Source organism: Clinocottus analis, unplaced genomic scaffold (genome assembly GCF_023055335.1).
Source record: "Clinocottus analis isolate CAN_PGR_092001 unplaced genomic scaffold, fCliAna1.0.p SCAF_20, whole genome shotgun sequence".
NCBI lineage: Eukaryota > Metazoa > Chordata > Actinopteri > Perciformes > Cottidae > Clinocottus > Clinocottus analis.
Genome location: NW_027175932.1, coordinates 14,508,304 through 14,533,688, shown reverse-complemented (window position 1 = coordinate 14,533,688; position 25,385 = coordinate 14,508,304). Strand labels below are relative to the sequence as shown.

General features: G+C 39.7%; 1 protein-coding gene across 1 annotated transcript; it reads left to right on the top strand.

Moving 5' to 3' along the window:
• Positions 1 to 1,115: 1,115 nt before the first annotated feature.
• Positions 1,116 to 24,285, top strand: sult4a1 (sulfotransferase family 4A, member 1). Its single transcript, XM_068586839.1, has 7 exons — positions 1,116 to 1,543; positions 6,546 to 6,676; positions 9,056 to 9,136; positions 9,691 to 9,817; positions 10,030 to 10,124; positions 13,448 to 13,586; positions 20,645 to 24,285. The coding sequence occupies exons 1-7, from the start codon at positions 1,375 to 1,377 to the stop codon at positions 20,755 to 20,757; spliced, it is 855 nt and encodes a 284-aa protein (XP_068442940.1). The 5' UTR covers positions 1,116 to 1,374; the 3' UTR covers positions 20,758 to 24,285.
• Positions 24,286 to 25,385: the final 1,100 nt, after the last annotated feature.

Here is a 25,385-nt window from a genome sequence, read left to right as displayed (position 1 = left end):
TACAGAGCTGTGGTTTCGTGTCGCGAGCTGGTTTAATGCACACTACACTAACTCAACATGGATGTCCCTAATGTACGCATATGGTTTATGTTGTGTCATAACTAAGATTTACGAGGTTACATTAAAGGCATCATATTTTTCTGAGCGAATGATTGGATTGATGCACGTCTATCAATTCCCTTTTCGACACAAGAGCCAATCAACGGCAAGTGAGATGGGCAGAGCGCAGTAATGTCAAAGCTCCCCCCTACCCTTAAAAACGAACAACAAGAAAAGAAAGAAAATCACACACCAACCCCTTCACCTACTTCTGTTTTCTTTGCCTCACAGATGATAACAGAGTTCACAGGGGTATTCACATCCCATTCGAAGAAGTCATCCGAGAGAAAACATCTTTATGTAAAGGTCCAGAACATCACAATAAATGTATGTAACCTAACAGCTGTATCAACGACAACAACTAACTGTAAAATCAATAAAAGAAAGTTCAAGTGAATAGTATCTCAACATTATTTATTGTCCGTTTTCAAATCTGGATGAATTATAAATACAAACTCTGACCATACATACATGTTCTTGCCTCATTTCTAAGGGAAGTAAGGGCTGGAATTACATATAAAAACACAAGGCTTTTGAATAATGTGCATTTTTATATAAAGTACTATATTATAGACAAAGGAATATAACTGAATTGTCTGACCTGCAGCTTTAAATTCAGTTCATATAGGTGGAGAGTGATGTCCCCCAAAATATATACTCATCTTCTGTGTTAGATTAGAGCAGAGCCTTCCACAAGAAAGAGCAAGTTGGGTTTGGTGAATTTGCCAACTTTACTTGTCTTCACTGCTTAACCTGTTTACTTGTTGATTATATATTAAGTATTAAAGTATTCTATTAATGTGTTGTTGATTTTCTATCACAAAAACTACACACAATTAACCCTGTGTAAATGCCTATAAGACCCAATGCTAAGGGCAACGAAATAGTATAGACCTACATTATTTGTGTAGCCTATGTGTGTTCATTGCGTAATATTATGTTGCGTAACATCATTACAGATGTCATGTGGTCATATTTTTTTTCCTGCAGCGCGTAAATCTGTACAACGCGTTGAGAAGCATCCTGCCTCTGCAGTCGCGCGCGCGCATCCTCGCGACGAGAGTGGTCCTGATGCTGCGACTCGTTGTCGCGCGCATTACATCACTTCTCTCCAGAGCGATTGGCCGCGCGTCCACTCGTCCGCCCGCCGCTCAGCATCCGCAGCAGCGGCGTTTAAAAAAAATCCGCCTCGTCGCCGCCATCGACTGACCGCCTCGCGTTCGTCTGGTGGTGTGCGCGTCTTCTCGCCCCTGCACTGGCGGCCCGTCTCCGAGTATGGCCGAAAGCGAGGCAGACACGCCGAGCACGCCGATAGAGTTTGAGAGCAAATACTTTGAGTACGATGGTGTGCGGCTGCCACCCTTCTGCAGGGGGAAGATGGAGGAGATCGCCAACTTCTCCCTCAGAAGTAGCGACATATGGATCGTCACCTACCCGAAGTCAGGTAAACAAGCCTCTGCGTCACCACGGAGCTCTCCCCGTGTCCTCACATATCCAGGGTGTCTGTGCTGCTTGCGATGGCTGCACGCTGCTCTTGTGATGATCAAGTTTGATATTAATATAAATGATAGCACAATTAACAATCAGTCATCAGGCTCATTAAAGTTGCACATCAGGCCCGTGTTTCATGCTAAACAGCACCGGGAGGGTCTTAATATATTATATATGATCTAATATAGCTGTTTTTATTGCCTTCGTGCTTCAGAACTAGTGCATCAGTTCACGCTGTATACGCTGGCCTTCAGCCACCATAACCACACGCGTCGCAGGACGCGGATGGAAGTTGGTGTTTACATCCAGCTCCAGTGTGTCGTTGCGCAGCGCTGCTGCAGGCCGGGTCTGTCTTGTGCGGTGTGCTGGAGCTGTGCGCTGGGGTGGGTCCCGGGTCATGTGACGGCTGGTGGGCAGCTGGAGCACACGGTCAGTGCATGCCGAAAGGCAGAGGAGCTTCGATTGTTTTGTTGTGGAAATTATATTCTGGTTTAGCATCATAGGAACATGTGTACTGCAGCCTAGCCTGGAAGAGAAGTCATCAATGCAACAGAGAAATCAATCAACAGGAAACCATATAATTCATGGCTTATGAAAATAAAAAACACCATTTTGCATACATCTTAATATTCCATATATGCAATGCCTTAAATATTATGCCATGTTCCTCCAACTCCAACAGCATCCTGTGTAGACTTTATCACAACAATGAATAATGCTTTCTTGGTTTAATTGCATGAATGCATGCTATGTGGAGGTCGGTAAGTGCACCTCAGCGTGTTGCTGCATCATACTGCTGTACACATTCTGTTACATGATACTGTGAAAGGAGGCATTAGAGCCAAACTCCCGTGTGTAACGGGCCATACTATTTCCTGTTTAGATTTAGCCCTGAAAGCACAAATTTGTGCTGCATCCTCCCAACAGTCATGACTAATTTACAAGAATAGTACAATTCTGTCTAAATATTAATTAAATAAAACCTGTAACAGTCTCACTGTTGCACAAATTACACTTTTGCAAAGACACACTTTAATTTCTTTGCACACCCTGATCCCCAGATTATGTAAATGTAATTAACTCCAATCAATTGGCTCCACGCGACTCTCAACATGGTGACGGCTGAGCCGGCAGCAGGAAGCAAACGACGCTAACAGCGCAAACAACGCTAACGCCGCTCATAGCTGTTTACTGCTATATTAATACTCTAAAGCCGTATAAAGAACCTTTAAAGGTGTAGTCATATTTGGCAGCATCTTGATGATGTTGCGGATTGTAACCAACTGAATCGTGTCCCGTATGCTACATGTGGGAGAATATTAGCTTATGTGAAATTACAAAAAGGCCTCTCTTCAGAGCCAGTGTTTGGTTTGTCTGTTCTGGGCTACCGTAGAAACAAGAAGGCCAGCCCTGTGAAGAGGACTCAGACATGTAGATATGAACGACTCCTTCTGGGGTAACGGAAACACAACAAGTCTTGTTTTCAGGTGATTACACACTGAAGAAAACATACTTATTGATATTACATTTTGGACCATTCTTTAATTAATTTCACAATTTCTCACAATACTCACAAAGTTATGGAGGTGCCCTAAATGTCCCTTTAAACAATATGATGAGAGCAAGCTGTACCTTAACATATGTCCCTACCAATATTTTGAGAGGTACAAATATTTTTAAATTTGCTGCCAGACACAGAGGAGATGGGAGCTGTTAATTAGACTTTGACTGTCACCGTCTCTGCATCTCGTTTAGAGATGGCGTTACTGTCCAGACTCCACAACGGTGAGATTCAATGCCTGATCAGAACAGAAGTTGTTTTCTCTTCTAATCTTCCACCTCTGATGAAGAGCAGCGTACAGCAGCTTTGTCTCTTATAGAGATTCATCAGATCAGATGGATCTGCTCAATACCTAGCTCCAGTTAGGAGGGCTGCTGATCAATGTTTCAAACACCAGGTTTTTCCTCCGGCCTCTGATACGTACAAGAGTCGCCATTTTATAATACCCACAATGTATATACAAACGCATGTGACTTTCACACCAGGTGTATTAAGGAAATACACTGTATATCAAACATATGTACGATATGATATCAAGGCTACACCTACACATATAAAAACATTTGTGAAATACATATTTACGCCCCCTTTCACAGGGTTCTCATTTCATAATGGATAAGGTGGGTGGCTGTAGTTCAGTGATGAGCAGTGTCGTCCTTCAATCAGATGATCGGCGGTTTGATCCCTGGCTCAGCTAGTCCATGTCAATGTGTCCTTGGGCACGATACTAATTCCCAAATTGTTCCCAAGGCTGAGCCTACAGTGTGTAAATGTTAGTTACCCATGATGTGCAGGTGGCACCTGAGCTCCTGCCCTTTGTAAGAATGGGTGAAAGGTTACAAGTAGTGTAAAAGCCTTGAGTGGTCGGAAGCCTAGAAAAGCTCTTTGCAAGTACAGCTCCATTTACTGTCAGCCGGGATGTTTAAGAGGTCTGTGTGTTTGTAGCTAACCTGTGCTTTCATCAGCTAGCTAGCTATAACTCATTTCAGCTGACAGCGTTGTGCAACTGGCTAGAAATGAGAAGCTGCTTTTGTCTGCCTCTGTCTACAAACAAGGACACTGGGTCTCAACACTACCAAGAATTCCAGTAAATCTATATTGGCCGTATCAAAGGCATACAACTGGACCCTTTCATGCATTCAAAATACATCATGACGGGTACAAATGAGAAATAAAAGTTTTCTTTTAGAGCGAGAGAAGCTTTTTCAGAAAACTGACCATTCTTGCATGTTAATTTGGTTTTACGGACAGCATGTGGCCAGCCTGAGGCCACACACGCACGCACGCACGCACACACACACACACACACACACACACACACACACACACACACACACACACACACACAGTGTACTATAAAGTGAAAACAGGCAGGGTACTGTGAGGGGAAGAGGCAGAGCAGGTTACATGATGAGTGATTCTTGGTAAGAGCAGCAGGTTTAGGATTGAGTCACCAGGCAGACTGAGGTAGTCATCTAGTTGCATTGTGGGTAATATATAAGTCTGTAACTGGTTCTGTTGCATTGATTTTGATTGATTGGTCTTGGTGTCCCTCAATGTTTCCTCCTACAACAGTTCATATTATATCTTACGAAAAATACTACAAAAGTCCAGCAACAGGTGTCGTTTTGTTTTGGTTTCAAAATAAACTTCAGTCCAAGATGAAACAACTAAGTTAGGTTTAGGCAACAAAACCACTTAGTTGGTTTCAGAATAATATTGTGGTTTGAGTTACAGTTTTTTTCAATTGCTAAACGACAGTGGGCACAACTGGAGTCACATGTGCAAAACTCTAACTATAGTCTGCACTACCAACAGTCACCTGAGCTAAACAGTTCACATCACCTGCAAAACTCATTCCAAGCAACACAACTCTTAACACATGGCTCAACACGCGCTCAGTGCTGCCAAACACTATGCACAACCCTCACTGAGATGACACACACTGTCACTCAGAACACACTGAGAGTAAAAACACTAGCATCAAACACCAATACAGAAAATACAAACCTTTCATCTTTACAGTTGAACAATTTTAGTAACTTCATACAAAGTAATATTTTCTTCTAAGAAAAGAGTGACATTGATTTCCAAAAAGAATCTTTCTGAGCTCTACCTATATATACTGTAATATATACTGTAATATATATATATATATATATATATATATATATATATATATATATATATATATATATATATATATATATATATATACACATATATGTGTGTGTGTGTGTGTGTGTGTGTGTGTGTGTGTGTGTGTGTGTGTGTGTGTGTTCACTAACAAGTCTAAAACAAGACACCTGCTCAGCCTTTCAGCTGAAATTGCAATCAGCAGTGTTTGAAAGGCATAAGGCTGAAATCTATTCCGTTTTGAATGTTTGGTTCACAGTTTTGACAGCAGTGTGTTAGCATTTGAACAAAGTGCTGTAAATCCACAGTGTTGTGCAAGTTGTGGTTAAAGTCATGGGATACGTGTGTAGAGTTTTGAAAACTGTGTTTAAGCAATGAAAAAAGAACTAGAGTTTGGTCCCCATGAACTGCTGCTGTGTAGACTGTAGTTAGAGTTTTGCACATGTGACTCCAGTTGTACCCACTGTCGTTTAGCAAACAAAAAAAACTGTAAGATAACTACGACGGTGGCGTTACTCAAATACTACAGTCATGTGACAAATAAATCAACTTATTACACATGTTTTTGTTGCCCCCCTCTGCTCTCCCTCCAGTTTGTGTGGGGTTTTGCGCTCTCTATACATTCTGGTTTATTAATATGTGGATGACTTCGAAATTGACTTTTGTTAAAACCCATTCAGTTTACATTGCAACAGTTAGTTTGGATTGATTTTTAATTTTTATTTAAGCCGCAGTTGTTAACTTTTATCAAGATCACTTTTTCCAAACTGTCTCCTTATCCCGACAGTCGTACATACCTCTTCATAAAGCTCCCGGTGCCGTTTGTAAGATTCCACCTTGTCCGAGGAAGAACAACCAATCAGAGCTGAGGAGTCTCTAACGCAGCTGTCAGTCAATGCTGGTGAATTCCGATCCAACTGTCAAACGAGATAGAACTGATCAAATACAAAGACAGATTACTGCAGCATTCTTTAAATGGTTTGAGCAACATATTCTAGTTTCTATTATGCTTGGTTTTAGTTAAACAGTACATTGTTTTCTTACTTGCAAAAATGAATCTTGCAAATGCCATTATGAACACAAAAAGGAAGCAAATCATATATGATTTGTGTCATGTACTGCTGTCAAGAATAAGTTACAGTTTGAGCAAATATAACACAAATATATGTTTATCAACTTGCAGCTTTTAGCTAACTCACTGTACAACCACTTTCCCTATTCTCTTCCTGTCCTCTGGCATTCTCCCCTCTTCTCTTAGGAACCAGTCTACTTCAGGAGATCGTGTATCTGGTGAGTCAGGGGGCAGACCCAGATGAGATTGGCCTTATGAACATCGATGAACAGCTGCCTGTCTTAGAGTACCCCCAACCTGGCCTGGACATCATACAGGTACTGCAGCTTAATCCAGGGGAGCATTCACTCAGATGTTTTGCCCACTCAATCCTTTTAGAGTTTCTGGGTCTGTGGGGCTTTTGGCAGAATTGTTGCAGGAATGCCTTTTGCTGGTTGTGGCAGCTTTACAACACCTTGTTTGGATGTGAAACATGAGCGGACGGTCACAATTTGAGGCCTTTCTCGGTTGCTTTCACAAGGACTCTTCTGAATAGTTTCTGTTATTAAGTATAATTTGTCTACATCTCAGATCTTAAACTCCTATGGCCTGAAATACCTTCTTTATATCATCAAAGATCTTGATATTGGTAAAAAAACAAACAAACAAAAAACAACTGTAATTTGTAGACACCCAACTAATCCTGTTTTTCCACTTTAAGGTCAAATGACTAATAGTGCATGATACAGGGCAACATTTTGATTTTAAAAGTTGGTTTATTGACCCTGCAAGAATACTATTTAGTCACAATCCATCGATCTGGATTGATTTATTGATCTAAGAATCAGTATGTAGTGGAAGTGAAAACATGATAGTTTGAAAGATACGCCTTTATTGACGTGCCCAATGACGTGTCTGTGTTACTGATTTCCATCCAAGCTCACTTCCTTCCCACAGAGCCCAGTAGTACAACGGTCAAATCATATTTTTGTTGCGTTTTGCGAGTCAATATAAGTGTAACTGATGGGTATGTCATATTGTCGAATCAAAAACACAAAATAACAGACTTTATGGTATCAGCAAATATCGCATCGCTGTCCAAAGAATACATTTAATATGATATATTCCTTTTATTTCCGCCTCATGAGTCCATATAGCAACAAACACAAATACAACAACAATGAATAAAATACAATACAAGTATGAGAACACAGTGAATCATTGCACTTAAAAAGTTACTTGTGGTTAAAAACATAAAGACACTTGATCCTATATCATGATAACACTCTTTTTAGAGTTACATTTTATATCATAGTAAACACCATACGTTGAGCAGACTCTGAGAAATTGCTGCAAACCAGTGCGAGACAGGACCACTAAGTCGTCAGCGTAGATCAGATGGTCCATAAGAATTTCCCTCAAGGCAAGGCAAGTTCATTTGTATAGCACATTTGAACAACAGGACGATTCAAAGTGCTTCACCATACATCCTGTCTCTCATCCTGTCACTCTTTTAACTTTTTAGAAAGGTCATCCATATATAGATTAAAAAGAGCAGGTGACAGTTTTCCACCTTGTCAAACGCCATTGGTCACAAGGAAGGTTGTGGATAAACTCTTACCCTATCGAGCTCACAATGTTTCAAATATAGAGGGGCTCCTCGCTCTTCCAATTTGACAAACAATTTAGTATGATTAGTTCGATCAAAATCTTTAGATGCATCCAGGAAACGTATAAATATTGTGGTGTTATTTCTCCTGTACTTACTAACAACTTTTATCAGTGCATAAATACATAAGTCTGTGATATGTTTACTTCTAAAACCAAATTGATGATCAGTGGTTATTATGTAGTATTTATAAAAGAATGTGTTCTGTACTTTAGAAAGTACATTCGACAGAGCAATTGGTTGGTAATTTTCAATGCTGGCTATTTTACCAGTTTTCTTTTTGATTACTGACACTAACAAAACAGTCAGCATATAGTCAGGAAATACACCATGCATTAACAATCCTGAAAAACACGTAGCAAGCAACACTGAAATTCTCCTGCTCGCATGCCTCAGATGTTCTGCTGTTATTTGGTCATGGCCACATGCTTTGTTCAATGACAATTTTTTAATGGCATACAACACTTCATCTGGTCTTCCTTCCAGAAATCATAAACACTATTTTGGCCATGAAGTTTGCCCTCATTACCTGTTCAATTTTTTAAATAAAGCGCACAGCATATTTAAATCTAGCATTTGCATGTTTATTATGTTCACACTCTGGACCATGTCCTGCTTTTCCTGATAAAACCAAGTTTTTAAAAGCGTCTTTAGCCTCTCTATGGGGTTCAGAGACATTCCTTCCATGCTGGCCTAAGATTATGTTGTTTAGCCCTTTTTTTTTTTTCAAAAAATATACTACGACTTGTGATTGATACTCCTCATACTTTCACAATGTGGAATCACATCTTAGTTTTTGTGAGTTTCATAGAGTAGTAATGGATCGCCTTTTTGACCAGATATCATGGAAATCCACCCAGGCCGAGCATATTTCTCCAGCAAAAAAGTTTATCACATTTTACAAGCACTGGAGCTCTGGCTTTCTGTACAGTGTGTAACCGTTCTTCAGCAGATGAGATAAGACACACCCGGCAGCCCGGAGCACTCTGCAGGACTGTGAAGCGAAGACATGCAGATTAAAGGAAAAACCTCTTTTGTGCTCCCGCAGGAGCTGACATCCCCTCGTCTGATCAAAAGCCATCTTCCCTATCGATTCCTGCCCACAGCCATGAACCACGGAGAGGCCAAGGTCAGCCCGCCAGCACAGCACATGTATCGTCGCATATGCTAATAAAGACACTTTCAGATTTCTTAGCTTATTTTGAGGTTGCTGTCAGGTCTTAAAACAAATCTTACTTTAACTCAGATTACATTTAATAGCATCAGATTAGTTCAGGCAGAAAGCTGAAGTACCTCTCATGCATTATGATCAATAAAGAATAAAGAAGTAGAACTATTAAATGAGGTACTGAAATTAGAAAGCTGTATATAATGCAAAACTCCAGTGTTCCTAAATATTTCATATATATTTTTTAATATTTAATTAGTATATTTAATTTTAATTTCATGTATTTAATATATATATATATATACGTATATATATATATATATATTCACAAATACATTCATATATAATGTATATATGTACATATACATTCATTTAAGATAAATGGAAAATGTTGTATGACAAACAAAACAAAGCAAAAATCCTTTCTCTATTATCAAAAGGTTCAATAAACACAAAATGTGATCATTACACATCCTGTCTGACTGTAGCGAGTATTTGCTGTCTATCTCTTCCAGGTGATCTACATGGCTCGTAACCCGAAGGACCTTGTGGTGTCCTACTATCAGTTCCACCGCTCTCTCAGGACCATGAGCTACCGAGGAACCTTCCAGGAGTTCTGCCGGCGCTTCATGAATGACAAGCGTAAGTATGCCGGCAAAAGGAGGACTGGGACCCTGTGACCCTGTGACCTCCCATATGGTAAGGTCACAGGGTCAGTGAACCCCTGTACTGTTTTGTCTCCAGACTACAGTCAGTTCATCCAGCTGCTCTGTGTGTGTGTGTGTGTGTGTGTGTGTGTGTGTGTGTGTGTGTGTGTGTGTGTGTGTGTCTCTCTCTTTCTCTTTCTCTAAAAGTGGGATATGGTTCCTGGTTTGAACATGTTCAGGAATTTTGGGAACATCGCATGGACTCTAATGTTCTCTTCTTAAAATATGAAGACATGTACAAGGTAAAGTCTTTACTGCCTCTTGCTTTTAAAAAAAAAAAGCCTTTGTGTGCTTGCTCTTACTTCGACATTATGTAACAGCAGGTCAGCAAAATGGGCTTTGAGAGGGTCAGAGTCTTCTGACTCTTTTGTGTCTTTAGATAAACAGTAGTAGTGGCGCTCCTGCTGTACTGGAGAATGTGACTGTGCAGTTCTCTGTTAGAAGTTACCTTTTAACATGTTTTTATGAAGATAGGATTTTAGAAGCCTGACATAAAATAGCTGATGAGAAGTCAATCAAACTAATTCTCCAAACCTGAGACCCTCAGACAAGAGTTGTATTCAATATTTAATATGTTTAAATATTAAATACAAATCGCTGCAAATGGCCAGTCATTCCCGACCGCTAAGACATTGGGTCAGTTTCCCCTTCATTTTTTGTAAAAATATGCAATTTTTGTTTTTAAGAAAACACACAAATCGTGCAACTCTGCATTTATCTTACCCAGAGCACACTTTGGAATTAAATGTCAAGATCAAAACAACACTTTTGTAGGACCCCCCCCCCCCCCCTTACAGGGGGTGTGTGTATGTATGTATATATATATATATATATATATATATATATATATATATATATATATATATATATATATATATATTATATATATATATATATATATATATATATATATATATATATATATATATATATATATATATATACACTGTACACACACCTAATACCCTTTCCTTATTGACCACAGCCGTAACCTGCTTTATCTCTCAGTGCGTCACTCTTTTCCCACAACGTGGCAGACTTAGTTTCCTGAACATTCTCGTGCAAATAATTCCAGTCAAAAAACAGAACATAATGTACCAAATCAATACCAAATTGCCTGTACTTTGTCAAAGGTCCCTTTTCACATTATCTGGACCAGTCACCAGGGGCGTTTCTAGGATTCAAAGAAAGGGGGGGCTTTGCCCCAAGGGGAGTGGCATGTTTGCGGACAGCAATTTTGTTTGAGGCCCATTTTAGGACGTGGATATTCATTTTTTTTAGACAGTTCATAGATTAGTTCCATCAGAACGTGCACGATTTTTCCTCTGTAGTTTTGCTTGCATTCAGAACACGACAACACAAGAGACTGAATTTCAGGGTCATAGTGAACTTGGACAACACAAATATAAACTTTTCTCAAATAAAGAGACAGAAAAAATGTTCCTACTTGGAAAGGAAAGACAGTTAAACTAGCTTTCATATCCGTGACACTCCCAAATCCTAATTCCTAAAGAGACTGCACACAATGGATGCAGAATGGACCTGATAGTGTCAACTATTGACTTGTTTTATTATGAGCAGAAGGAAATAAGATTTTGATCAACATTTACATCTATTTTGTTGTCTGTGTAGTTTTTACAAACTAGTGATATTTTATGCTCATTTGGACACAATCACTGAGATAAAGATGAACTAGTTCAGCGTCAAATATAACATTCACAATGCATTCGTTATATGTAAGTCAAACTAGGATCATAATGATCAAACAAAAACACTAGGGCCGTGTCTACTACCGAACACTTTATAAAGTACACTGCGATACACTGTACAAAGTACACTGCGATACACTGGATCGCAGTGTACTTTGTAAAGTGTTCGGTAGTAGACACGGCCCTAGTGTTTTTATTTGATCATTACGATCCTAGTTTGACTTACATATAGTGAATGCATAATAACACAGTGCACTAACATATGTAGTGCACTGTGTTGCTGATAAGCGCTGTATCAAATGGAACACGTACGTTCACCAATTGGCGAAAGTGACGGACGCAAATCTGTTCGCGATACCCGCAAAACTAAAACTGACAAAATGAATGCACTTCCCACCCTATTTTTGTCCCTTGTGTTCCCCTTTCTCCAACCTATGTGGAAACTGCGATACCTCCACAATTGCGGCAGGAGGATATAAATAAATTAATAAAAAACTGGCGAAATGGCTCCTCCTCTTCCGCTACGTAGCCAAGATGCCGCCCGTTCAGTGCGAGTAGTGTCCATCGCTTTACACTACATTTTTTGACCATTTGTAGTGCGCAGTGCGGTACTTTCATTGCACTGAATTCTGCTGGTTTTGTCAGTGTGGCGCACTAAGCACTGAAAGTCAGTGCTCGAAATGCGCAAGTGCGCGGTAGTAGACACGGCCTAGCACTTAACAACCGTTAAAACAGATAGCCACATTGTAACTACCTGAACCTACACTTTCACTTTGTGCATCATTTACTTTGAGCTAAACTCCTTGGTATAATCCTGTTGTCGTTGACGAGAGACGTTACTCGGCAGACTGAGAAAGCTAATGCAGCAGCTTCCCCAAAGTCCCAGTTCCTGGGCCATTAACGTTAAGTATGATGATAGGCTATTGGATAGTAATTTTAAGGGGGAGAAAACATAAAGCGGCAACGGGGGCGACAACGACGACGAGAAATACGTGCCGCCAAACAGCTGTGTGCTGGGAGGGCGTGACTTAAGACCGAAACCAGTGACAGTCACGTTCAATGCGTGACACTTGAGAAGCCCGATACCTCAGTCTCTCTGCTCCTCTCTGTCGGCGGTCCCACAGTGGCGCGAGTTTCTCCCGCGACTGTGTCTGTTTGGGGTAAACAGGATGTTGATGCAGCGAATAGGTTTGCAGATGCGCTCCTTAGCGCCATCTATCATCAGGGAGTTTAAAAGGAACCAACTCACCTCAGACTTTTTTTTTGCCGTGAGATATTGGTTGTGTGGCATGTGAAAACATGAAAAAGCGTGTCATACGGCGAAAGCGTGAGAGTTGGTGGCTCTGTGTTATGTTAGGGCTGTGTTGACAATAACAATCATTATAAATATTATGGTGTACTTTTTTTATTCTGATGATCTGTAAACATGGGTTTCTTGAAACCTTCATGCCAATAAAGTCCCAGTGAATGGATTGTAGTTTCCCATCACAGTTTTAGGTCATTAAACTCTTACTGCCTTTGAACACACATGCACGTAGGCCAGAGCTGTAAAGTCATAGGCTCATGTGTAACTGTTCCTATACCATGCATTGCCCACACAGAGCTGTACATTTTGTCCTCACAGCTATCATATGTCTCCAGTCAGTGTGTCTCACCTTTGTACCACATACATTGCGTAAGCCTACGGAACTGTGGGTGGATGCTGTTTGGGGAAACAGAATCACGGTCTAGTTGTTACTCAATAATGCATGAGGGAGGCAGTTTTCCCTGTATTTGCGTGCGAACATTGCTTTTATTGACTTTCTCATATTTCTTTTTCCTTATAACCTCCTCCCCTTCCACTCCGCCCATTCCAGGATCCAGGGACGCTGGTGGAACAGTTGGCACGGTTCCTGGGTGTTTCCTGTGACAAGGCCCAGCTGGAGGGCATGGTGGAGAGCTGCAACCAGCTCATTGAGCAGTGCAGTAACTCGGAGGCGCTGTCCATCTGCAGGGGTGAGTGGGAGAGGAAACACACCACTGCTCAGTTCCTCTCTCTGTCAAGTTTCTGGCTCTCTGAGGTCCAACTTGAGAGACCTGAATAGGCTTTTGTTATAGCCGACAAGATGATCCACCAAATGTGTCTTCACACTCTTTTTATTACACGTTCAATGCATCTGATATTCTTCCACTTTAGTTCCTTCATGTTATGATTTTACAGTTGATGTCCCATGGTATCTGTTGATCTTGTTGTTGTTGTGTGTTTCATCACAACACCATCTTCTAAGGACAATTCAAAAGCTCAATTCTTTTCAAGATTCCAAAGTATTGTTTGCCAAACACCAAATACATCTGAGTTATAGAGAAACATGTTAAAGGATCCTCAATAACTTCTTTCAGTTGGATTAAAGTGGTACTCCAGCGATATAGATTTTTCTCTTTCATAACATTGGGAGAATAATTAAGAATACATGTTATTTGCTTACATAAAAAAATGCAAAAACAAAATAAGATAGACATTGCATGAACAATAAAAAAAGCATTTTGGAAGATAGTGTAAGAACGATAGAATTTTAATTCTTAAAGTTTTACACAATTTGATATGTTTTTATTTTCTGTAACCAGGCATCTGTTCCTAGAGGGTCCCGCTTTTTCACGCCACTCGCCATCTTATACGACACACAAGGCACACAGGGTTCACAAGAAACTCCAACATATACCCATCAGGCTCATTATTAGACACTCATCAATGTATACAGATACAGACTGAAGAAACCCCACATACTGTCGGGACAACTTATCCAATCACAGGGGCTTGTATAATATCCTATGAAAGATTACTCATCACATTTAGTATGTTTTATTATGAAAGTAGTAGTCCCGGCCTAAATCATTTCCCAGTCTGACCCTGATTGTGAGTGTATGGAGAAAATGGATGTCAAATGATACGTTTCTAATCAAGCCGACGTTTCGAATCCAGCCGAATCCATTTAGCAGAACAGAAAAGACACAAATGCATCAAACAATAAACAGTACAAGAAAAACAAAAGTTATAGTCCGCTTCAAATTTTCATGAACGCAAGTTGTTGTTGCAAGTGCAACAAATGCAATTCCTGGAAGACTGGAAGAAATCCGCACTGAGGTTACGCCTCACAGGGAGATGCTTTCTTATTTGTCCTCAGGAAGTCAGTACAGTATAACATTGCAGCAGTGCAAAACAAGTGTAATAAAAGTGTTTTAGGCCTTAACGTACAGAAATATGTTTATACTGTAGATTTATTTAAAAATTATCTCCAAAATAATCTGTAGATAATCATTAGTGGAGTGCCTCTTTGCTTTAAAACAGAAGCAATAGATACAAATCTTCATCATGCCTTGTAGGAAGGCAGATGGAAACAGTATAATACAAACAATTCAAAATATAGTCATAATGTCTTCTGAAGCAGTTATTGCTTGTAAATACAAAAAATGTGTTAGTTATTTTAACAGTAAACAGAAATATATTGTTATTTACACGTGTTCTGTTGCATAACTGTAGAGATTAGCCAGACATTAATGTCACAGGCTGATTCATTCTGACCTTGATCGTGAGTGTGCAGAGAAAATGTATATGTTAAATGATGCGGTTCAAATCCAGCCGACTATTCTGGAATCACATACAAAGATTCCATTTGGCAGAACGGAAAAGACATAAACTCAGAAAACAATGAACAGCACAAGGAAAACACAAGTTACAGGCTACTTCAAATCCCATGAATACAATAAAAGCAATGAATGCAATTCCTAGAGGACTGGATGATTTGTCCTTTCTTATTTTAGGGAGATTTTTTCACATAGCACAAAGCAGTACAGAACGTATATGTCCTTTGTACGAGGCTTAGCTATAGTCGAAGGACCAGGAGAGAAGAGAAAACCTTTGTGTAGTTCCCTTCCTCTATCAGGATGATCTCATACACTGAGAGATCACTGGACCAAAGAAACAGCCCCCGAACACACAATTATGAATTTCAGCTATATTGCCAATGTAAACAATCATATCCTACTTTCTCTCATTGCTGTAGGAGCTGTCGCCAGAAACGGTTCTTTCTTAAATTTGAGATGGGTCACAGTCGTACACATGCAGAGAGTCGGGCATAAACTGTGGTGTTACGTATGTGGAGAGCTGAGACACCTCACCTGTCAGCGTTCAGCAGGTTCATGTCTGACATGTTAATCTAGAAGAGTTGCTTCAGATTCTCTTCAGTTCATCAGTCCTCTGGCCTCACGGCTAGTTCTCTTTGAATTAATCAACTTGTAATCATTACAGAGCATAACCAAGAGTCTCTAAATCATGAACAAGCATCAATCTTGTCTACAAGCAAACAAACCAATATATATTGAGAATCAATAGGAATTGACTTAAATTGAGTTGTTTTTTTCAATGGACATCCTGTGGAAATCACTAACTGCTTCAAAACATTGTCTCAACTAACCCACGGCCACAGGGTTCAGTGAGACAGTGTATGGGAGTGAAGTGTGAGGTCGTCGACCTGCAGTGAAGTGTGGAGGCATTAAGTGAATCAGATACATACACTCACTATGCAATGAGATTATAATGACATCATGATTCGATGGACAGGGACTGAAGAGTCTGGAAACCAGTTTTACAATATTATTTCCCCTTTTGATTATACCAGGTGGAATGTTAAAGTCAGGACTTTGACCCCCAGACTGAGCTGAGCAGGTGGCTTTTAGAAGCAGGACAATTCTATATGAGTCTGTTTACACATCACACTGGGACACTCGTCAATATAGGCTCCAGCACACTTTAACCCCTTATTGATCTTGTCATAAAACACCTTAACCTTTTGATCCTCATGCCCCCCCAACCCCCCACCCCCCTCCCAAAAAAAAATCTGCACCCATTATCAGATAAGGAAATGATAAAAGAGATTAAGTGACGTTTCCTACAGGATCTTCAGAACCACAACGTTGATTAACTTCATTTAAATTACTAAAATACAGTAAAGACTTGTGGGAAGAGATCTATCCGAACAGAAAAAAAATTCTATCAAGTTTATGAAATTACATAAAACCTGTAACCTCAAAAAACCTTGCCGTCGGGATTTAATAATAAACACATCTATGTGATTCTGAGCCTGTACGAATCTAACAAGCTATGATAGAAGCCTATTGGATGTATATTAGTACCTGAAAAGTCAAAGTGAAGCCGGGCTGTTTCGTTTTCTAACTTCAACTTTTTTAGACTGCAAACTGGGGTAGGCAATCTCCTGCTTTACAGTTGGCGGAATTTATGCAGATTTTGAATACAGGCTTCAACCAATCAGAGCATGTTTAGGCATAAAGCTTCAAACTTTTACATTTTTGAACCGAACGACACAGTATTTTGACTAAAATCCTTGATAACAGGCCAAGGCTTTGTTTTATTGTGAATTTCAGGTTCTTTAGGTCAAAGAGAGGTATTTCAAAGGTTGTTATTTAGGCCATACACCACGGCTTGAAAATGCATTGTCGGGAAATCTTTTTTAGATCATGCTAGTGTTTTTTAGTTTTTTTTAATCCTTTCACAATTTTTTGGGGAAAAAAATTATATAAAATAACAGAAGTATTAGAACTCATTTGGGTTTCAAATCACTACTTGAACACAAACCTGCTAAATCCTTGAAGCTCATGCCTAGTGCAGGGCACTTTGGGGCTCAAAAGGTCAGTGGTCCTCAAACTTTTTTGTCAAGCTGCACTTTGCAGGAATTAAAATGTTAATGCCCCACCGCCCTAACAAAATGGTCCATGCTAAATTTTTATCGCAATAACAACATTTTGTGACTCCTTTATCTGTGCTTTTATAAATAATAATTGCAATTTCTTTCAAGTGAACCAGATTGCTTCATCAGACAAAACTTAATACAAAGTTGCAATCCCTTTGGTATATCTGTGCAAAAAATAACTAGTATTTGGCAAAATGACCAATGTTTGGAGTCATCACGTTTCATCAGTATTAGTGGCTGCAGTGAGCTGCAAATCTTTTTAAAACAAGGTTGCGGGCTTGATACGGCCTCTCAATTCATGCTGTTGAGCGACAGCATGAATTGAGAGGCAACAGCAGAAAAGAGAATAGGAGAGCATTTTATTTGAATAATGGCTCTTTAATGTCATAATGCCATAACAGCTGCTGCCAGGTTTAGCCACTTAGCTCCTAGTAGCCAAGGTGGACACCATAGTGCCTTATCATTTATTTTTTTTTACCTTAAGTTGATTGTAATTCTGTGTTAGGAAGACGCAGCAAAATAATATTTTCATTGTATAGACTAACTGTCTGTTATCTGTACATATGACAATAAAATATTTTGAATCTTGACAGGAGAGAGACGGACACACTTTCTGTGGACAGCCGTAGACTTGTAAACCGATGCGGATGAGGATGCCATTTCACTTAGTTTCCTAATCCACACTCCATTCCCGGCGGGAGCGGTAATGCACCATAACCATAATGTTGTTTTCCAGGAGTTCAACGTCATTTGGCTTTGTGTTACTGTAAAGACGGGATTATATAAATGTGGGTGAATGGTAGATCTCCTCACACTCTCTCTCTTTTCAAAACTATCATCCACTTTGTCGTCTTTTTTCTCTTGGCTGACTGGCTCAAGATACATAACGCCACCAACACACTGTAGAGCTGAATGAAACCGGAGCATATGCAGTTGGTGCGTTTGCTGACTTGACGTCAAAGAGTCACGTGCGGAAAGTATGAATCTGCCTTAAGAGATACAGGGCGTGTGGGCTGTTGGCTGATAAGTGAGCAGACTTTGACAACACTACTGTTATAAAAAAGGAAATTAGGAAAATTAAACGTGGACTTCAAAGTGTCATTGTGAAATAAGAAACAATTGAGATTAAAAATGGAAATGATGGTGATCCAATACAATACAATCCCAAAACACTACCAATATAATGATTATTTACTTAATAATGTCCTTTTTTTAAAACATGTTTGAAATATTGAATATTTTAGGCCTCAATAAAAATCTAAAATAGGTTTTGGTATCTTCAAAAACGTGGACATGAATATGAGGGTTTGAGATGATTATATCCCCACCATGATGTCGCATTAAACCACTGATAGCTTTCAGCTGTAGATTGTATAATAAATCATTTCGACAAAGCAGTCTGCTTTGATTTAACCCTCTTTGAGTTGTTTATGTTCATCCCATGATTATTCATTCACTTTGGATCATGTCACCATTCCTATTTTGCTTTGGATGTTTTGCTTATGTTTTCTGTTGTTTTTTCTTTTCAGTTCCCCCATCCAATTCTTTTTCTTTTAGTGCATGGAATTATGGTGTCTGCTGTGCGAATAGGCTTAACACACAGCGGACAGCAGTCAGTCTGATCTGTTTCACTCATCTGTAACCAACAGCAGGTGAGTCAGAGCAGCGGCGGGCTGCACGCTGAGTCATCAGAGTTTATAAAATAAATTTAATCTGAATACAAGAGAGTAAACGATCAGATGGACAACTCCATCTAGAGATGACAGAGATGTGTGTCGGAAAGCTCAGAAAAAAAATAGATGATTTTCTATTGTCCTCTGGTGTTTTGTCTTTTCTTCACTCCCGTTATGACTTTCTGTCGCAAAACCAGAGTTCCAAGAATTTCCATTATTACTTTTCATTGTGGACGTAAGTGTCATTTTTCAGTCCTGTTGGGTTCCTGGTAACACTGGTTTTAACCTTTTAAGTTCCGAGCCTCTTTTTAGGTTTCCGCTTGAAAATGACATACCCAAACTAAAACGAGTGCGTCTCTGCAACCAGGAGAGCTATTTGAATAATCTTGGAGTTAATAAACAAGTATAATGTTACATTTTGCTCAGACGTGTAAATATCAGTCTATGTGTTACTGGTTAAGAGTAAATGAAGATGATACACAGTGTGTAATGTAAAGTTTTCAGGTCCGCCTAGAAAAAAAGCACATTTAGCATGATTTTTTATCTTGAAATGATGCATTCGTAAGCTTTAAAATTCTCCCAAATCCTACCTCAAAGTTTTAACATATTTTTTGCATTGTTTTACTTTGATAAAGTGAAACAGAACAAAGTTAGAGAGGATTTAGTACAGAAAAAAGCCAGGCGAGGGCTCACATTTGGTCACATTTGGAGAAGAAAAAAAAAGAAATTCTGATTTTTAATTTTTTTTTTTTTAAATTAATAAAACAACCTATATTTCCCTTTAAAATAAAACAAGCACACACATTGACAATTATCAAACTGTAAAACAAAGGTAAGCAGTATTTGCTGATTGTACAGCGATTCATTTTTTTGCTCATATCTCCCTGGTTCTTTGAGGTGGACGGATTTTGAAGGCTTGTCTGAAATCTGTGTGGAACTGTCTTGCTTCTGGACATCAGGTTTTTTCTGATAGCACCAAGCTAAGGGTTGCTGGTTCTGGAAACATGCTGATTTTGGGCTTTTTTTTGTTTTATACTTTTATGATTATCTTTCTTTCTGTTTGAGTTTTTTTTTTAAACGGCTGACTGATTCTTGTAGCATCAATATATTTTCTTGTGATTTATATGTTTCATTTGCAAAAATAAGTAAAACACCCATGTATGGGTGCCATGGTTTTAATATTTAAAACAGAGCATAACCAAAAGTCTGCACGATCTGTGTATTTGATGATTTCAGAGTTGTGATTGTAACGAAACATTCTCAAAATCCATGCTCCAATACTCTGTGCCCTGAGCACAATGTTGCTATATTGAAATATTACGGGCCACTGATTTGCCATACTGTCATTTGATAAAACACAAAATTAAAAGATAAAAATAGGATGTGGGATATAGTGCTTCAGTGGATCATATTCCCGCTCAAACTCTATTGAATTAACACAATAAAGCACTCGCACAGGAAGTCTGGAGCTGTTAGGGCCCCTGTGAATGAACTCTAGGCCATTGAGGCAGTTCCTCTGTGAGTAATCTAGTTTAGTCTAAGATGAAGAAAAGAATGTGCACGTCTTAGTTGTTGGACCAGTTTCACATACATGTTATTTAAAATGTGTTCCTCCCCCCGTGTGTCTTCTCTGCAGGTCGTGCGGGTCTGTGGAAGGACGTCTTCACGGTGTCCATGAACGAGAAGTTTGACACCATTTACAGACAGAAGATGGGCAAGTCTGACCTGACCTTTGACTTCTGCCTGTGATGAGCCACCTCCCCCACACTGATCCACTCCAGTACAAAAAACCCCACAAGCTCCTATATGTCTCCATCCGGTTGATATCAGTCTGAAGTCTAATGGTTACATTCTGATTGGGGGATTACACAGAGAGACCTTTTCTCCAGAATGCAACCTGTTTCAAGTCAATGCTTCACACAAGTGATCAGAATGATTCCAGATTAATTTGGGATTTGTTGAGATGTCTCAATCAGTAGTTCAACCAAACCTCCCTCAGCCCCGACCTCCCTCTGCTGCGTGTGTATATGTGTATTTACTAACCAGGGTTCGACCGATATCGGTTTTAAAGGCCAAAACCAATACTAAGCTGAAATATTGGTCAATGCTTATATTCCATATTTCCTACAATACTATGTTCATAACAGGGAATCAAGCTACGTGCAGATATTTGAATGTAAAACACTTGAAGTCACAAGTGATGGCCAAGATGTACCCCAGAGTGCCATCTGGTGGCCTACGGAGGTTAGTGTGGAAAGGTTGAAAAAAGGTTTTTTGTTCATTTACAAAGCTAATTATTTTTATATTTAATATTTTGAAGAATTCACATAAATCACCCATAATGATTTAAAACTACTAAAAGAAAGTTTTGTTTCATGTTGATTCTAGCGCTCGCTGTGGACAAAAGCTGTAGCTTTAGAAAGTGCAGATTTAAAAGCAGTAGGGTCTGACAGTCTGCCACACTCAGTCCTGGTTCTGGTTTTCCATGCATCCCTTCCCTCCAGCAATACGGCCTGGGTCTCCATCAGCGTGGAGTCGGTCTTGGCTCCCGGCGGGGACCAGGAGGAGCAATGATCTGCTCTGCTCCGGGCCCAGTCCGCCGTACCTGCACCATAGATTCAACACAGAAGTATAAGCCGGCCTTAATTCTCTTCAAGTCAACTCTCTGAAAAACATCAGAGTCTCAAAGCTGGAAAACAAAGACACATCTCTCTTGGCATTGTTAGTCGCAGTGTTGATCAGCCACAAATATCTGTACGCAGCCTCAGTGATTCTCTCTGATGTTTCTGGTTGTCAGGTCGCTAAACCTTCTGAAACATTTACACCAAAATGACGCACTACCCTCTGCATAGAGGCCCAAGCTAATCAAAACATTTCACTAAAGGTTGGTAGCTTTATGTGTCCGACCACACACACGCGTGCTCACACACACACACACGCACACACACACGCGCACACACACACACACACACACACACACACACACACACACACACACACACTCACACACACAAACACACACACACACACACACACACACACACACACGGTTGGTGAGGAAACTGGAATGCATTACTGCCTGGAAGTGAGGAATTAAGGCAGCCGAGGCACAGCGGCTGAACAGGACTTATCTCCAGTCCAACGTTATGGTGATTACATAACTGAACAAACTGCCCAAAGAGAATTACAGGTTTTACAGACAACAGCAGTATCTGCCGTCTAACCGATGTCAAACCCATATATCGGTCCAACCCTGCAACTGAGTGCATTAGCTCTTTCCTTGATGCAGTAGTGGCTCCGAGCCAGGTAGACACATGGAAGATACATTAAGTTTAAAGAGATGAAGCTGAACCCGAAGAGAGGAAGCCTATCACGCCTAAAGCTCAGTGTCACAGCCGGGGTGTTGCTGTGTTACATGATCATTGTCTTTCTGCTCAAATTGCTGCAGGGTTTTCAGGCTCCATCACTGATCTTTACTTTTCTATGAGCCTTACGCGCGTGTGTGTGTGTGTGTGTGTGTGTGTGTGTGTGTGTGTGTGTGTGTGTGTGTGTGTTTGAGAGAGAGAGAGAGAGAGAGAGAGAGAGAGAGAGAGAGAGAGAGAGAGAGAGAGAGAGAGAGAGAGAGACCAAGAGAGAGAAAGAAAGGGAGCTCTGTTCATCAGTGCTTAGTTATAATACAAGAATGCATCAGGGTTTACAGACTGATTTAGACATTAGATTTAACAATTTGTCAAGGATCTTTAAAACCACTACGTGTCGGATAAAGAAATGTGTACCTTTAGCACCACTCAGTGGTGGTATCTGAAACAACACAGTGATAGTATAGATCGACGTATCATCACATCAACGTGAATGACTAGTGCAGGAGAAATAGACATTAAAGCCTTTGTGAAAATGTATCTTACAACTTCAGGAAAAACAAACACAATTATTTACAATAGACTGTATTTAACATAGAGAACTCGGAGTGTATGCTGATTAATCGGCATAAAGAAAACAAAAACTATTCAGTCCTCTGTTTTAACACAGAGCTCCATCAAGAAAGCTTAAGTGCAGTAATGAATTTGAGTGCTTTGTTTTGATATTACAAAATGTGCAGCAGATAAAGCTGTTAGGGAGCACCTGGCCAGAAATCTGGTGTTGGGCCCCTATTGATGTCCCTGACCCCATGTTTTGTGGCTCAGTATACACTAAAATGAAATCTTTACGACATTAGTAGTAGACATAGTATAAAGCAGGGCTCACCTCAGTGTATTTAATATTGTTGGTCAATTCAAATTGCAAACAAACCCATCACACAGAGTGAGTCGTGAGCTTTTAGAATGAAGAGGCACCCTTTAGTGGACACGGGTTGTTTTCCTCACTTTTTACTCTCGACTTTTTCTTTTCACATTAGAATAGCTGGCCGTTTTTTACATTCAGTGTGACCCAATTTTGTGATGAAAAGATGTGATCCATCACTCATCATGGACCTTTAAATCTCATATTAAAGAGTATTAGCTGACTCCTGAGTCTATTTACTAGAATTGGCACATCAAGGATCAGCACAAAACATGTGTTTTAAAATGGAATTGATTTTTTATTTTCATGTTACTTTGCATTTTAATATGCACCTTAGAGAGATGGATGTATTCACACCAGTTAAACATCTCAAACCTCAGTCCGTCTCTCATGATTTTTGCATGCATACTTTGCTTTCTGTGGGTCGCTTGTTAATCCACACACTCTCTCCCTGTGCGGACAATGCTAAATATGATCACTGATGGATGAACTGTGTCTCTTTCTCGCTCTCAGTTTTCAAAGAGTTATGGTTATGGCTGCAGAAGAAGAGAGAGTATTAACCTGGAACCAGCATTAACTATGTTTTGTATTCTATTTCTCGCTGTGGCAGCAGCATCTGGAGTCAGACTATTAACCTAAGGCGTCACTTGCAAATCAGTCCAGCACCTCTCCCCCTGTCGCCACAATAGTTTCCAGCCCAGCTCTACCAGACACTTGTGAATGTCTCCATTGTGTGGACATTAATGACAACCTCGGCACACACTCGTCACGCCTGCCTCTTTTCCGGCTGCCCGTTCTTTTCCTTTTTCATTGTTCTTTTTTCTCTCTGTCGCTCTGTTTACAGCCGTTGGCAAGGCTTCAGCTAGACATTTCCACTTTTATGGTTCTTTTTTACATTTTTTATACATGCTTGTCTCTGTTTCCTGGGCGTCCTCATGTTGTAATTTACATGCTTTGCTTGCCAGTTTATTAATAAAGTTGTGTCTTCAAGCAATATATGACAGGGCTCTCTTTCTTTCAACTCTTTGGTGTCTAGAGTCTTGTTCGGTCTGTTTCAAAATTAAAATGTGTTTGGTTCTCTCAAAGTGCTGCTATCGGGAGAAATGGAGACAAAGTAATTTTGATTGATAATGTCATGACTCAGGTAACATGCATCATGTTTAAGACAAAAATAAAACACAAACGCTTTTGCTTTTATCCACATGGCCAGGTTTTGCTGCGACAGCATTGGTCTGGTATATACAGTGACCTGTGGAGGCTAATGTTAGCTAATGTTAGCAAACCTTTAGTACCTACAACTTGTGAAGATAACACTACTGAGTCAGTGTGCCAACTTATGACTCCTGTCTACTTTACAGTATGTGTTAGCATGAACCATTGATCAAGCAATTGTCACTTCAGGCCACAGTGGCAGCTATGCAAAGGTTACGAGTAAAAAATACCAAGCAAATATTCTCATGTAACAAATGATTCAAAAATGAGACTGCAATAACCTATTTAGTCACTTGCGTGCAGCGGAAACAAGGTATAAACAAAACACCGACAGACACATCACCTCTTGACTTAGGTTGGCTAGCTCGTGAGCTAACATCTGCCCTTTTACATATTCATAAGACATAATGTCAGCATTCAGTTGAGGTCTTGCTTGTGTGAAGCATGTTAGTCCAGTGTTAATTATCTTTAGTTGTTCTTTGTCAAATACCTGTCTTTTTAGCTGCTAAATGCTTTACTAGTCAACATTGGCAGCCTCTGTCAATTGTTTGGTGTTGCTTTGGCAGAAAATGAGGCTTATAAACAGTGAAAGTGACCCAAAAAAGTAACATTTCGGCCTGTAAAAGCTAAACAATGAGCAGGTCCATTGTTACATGAAGACATTAATTATAGACACATTACGTAGAACAAAAGTATCATCAAGAAAATGTACTTTACCTGAACTAAAAGTTGTGGTTGTGCAGCAAAACATCTTTGGGATTTTATACAATTGTATTATCATTACATTACTCTATTGTACATATGCACATAGATATTTTAAATCTTAACTTGCAAAAATAACTGATATAGCTAGAAAAAGTAATGTGATTAATTGCAGATGGTGT

Bases quoted from the DNA above. Each gene is read 5' to 3' on its own strand.
- sult4a1 (XM_068586839.1), top strand. From the start codon at position 1,375: ATGGCCGAAAGCGAGGCAGACACGCCGAGCACGCCGATAGAGTTTGAG. The intron at 1,544-6,545 runs GTAAACAAGCCT...CTCTTCTCTTAG, and splicing joins CGTCACCTACCCGAAGTCAG to GAACCAGTCTACTTCAGGAG. The intron at 6,677-9,055 runs GTACTGCAGCTT...GTGCTCCCGCAG, and splicing joins CTGGCCTGGACATCATACAG to GAGCTGACATCCCCTCGTCT.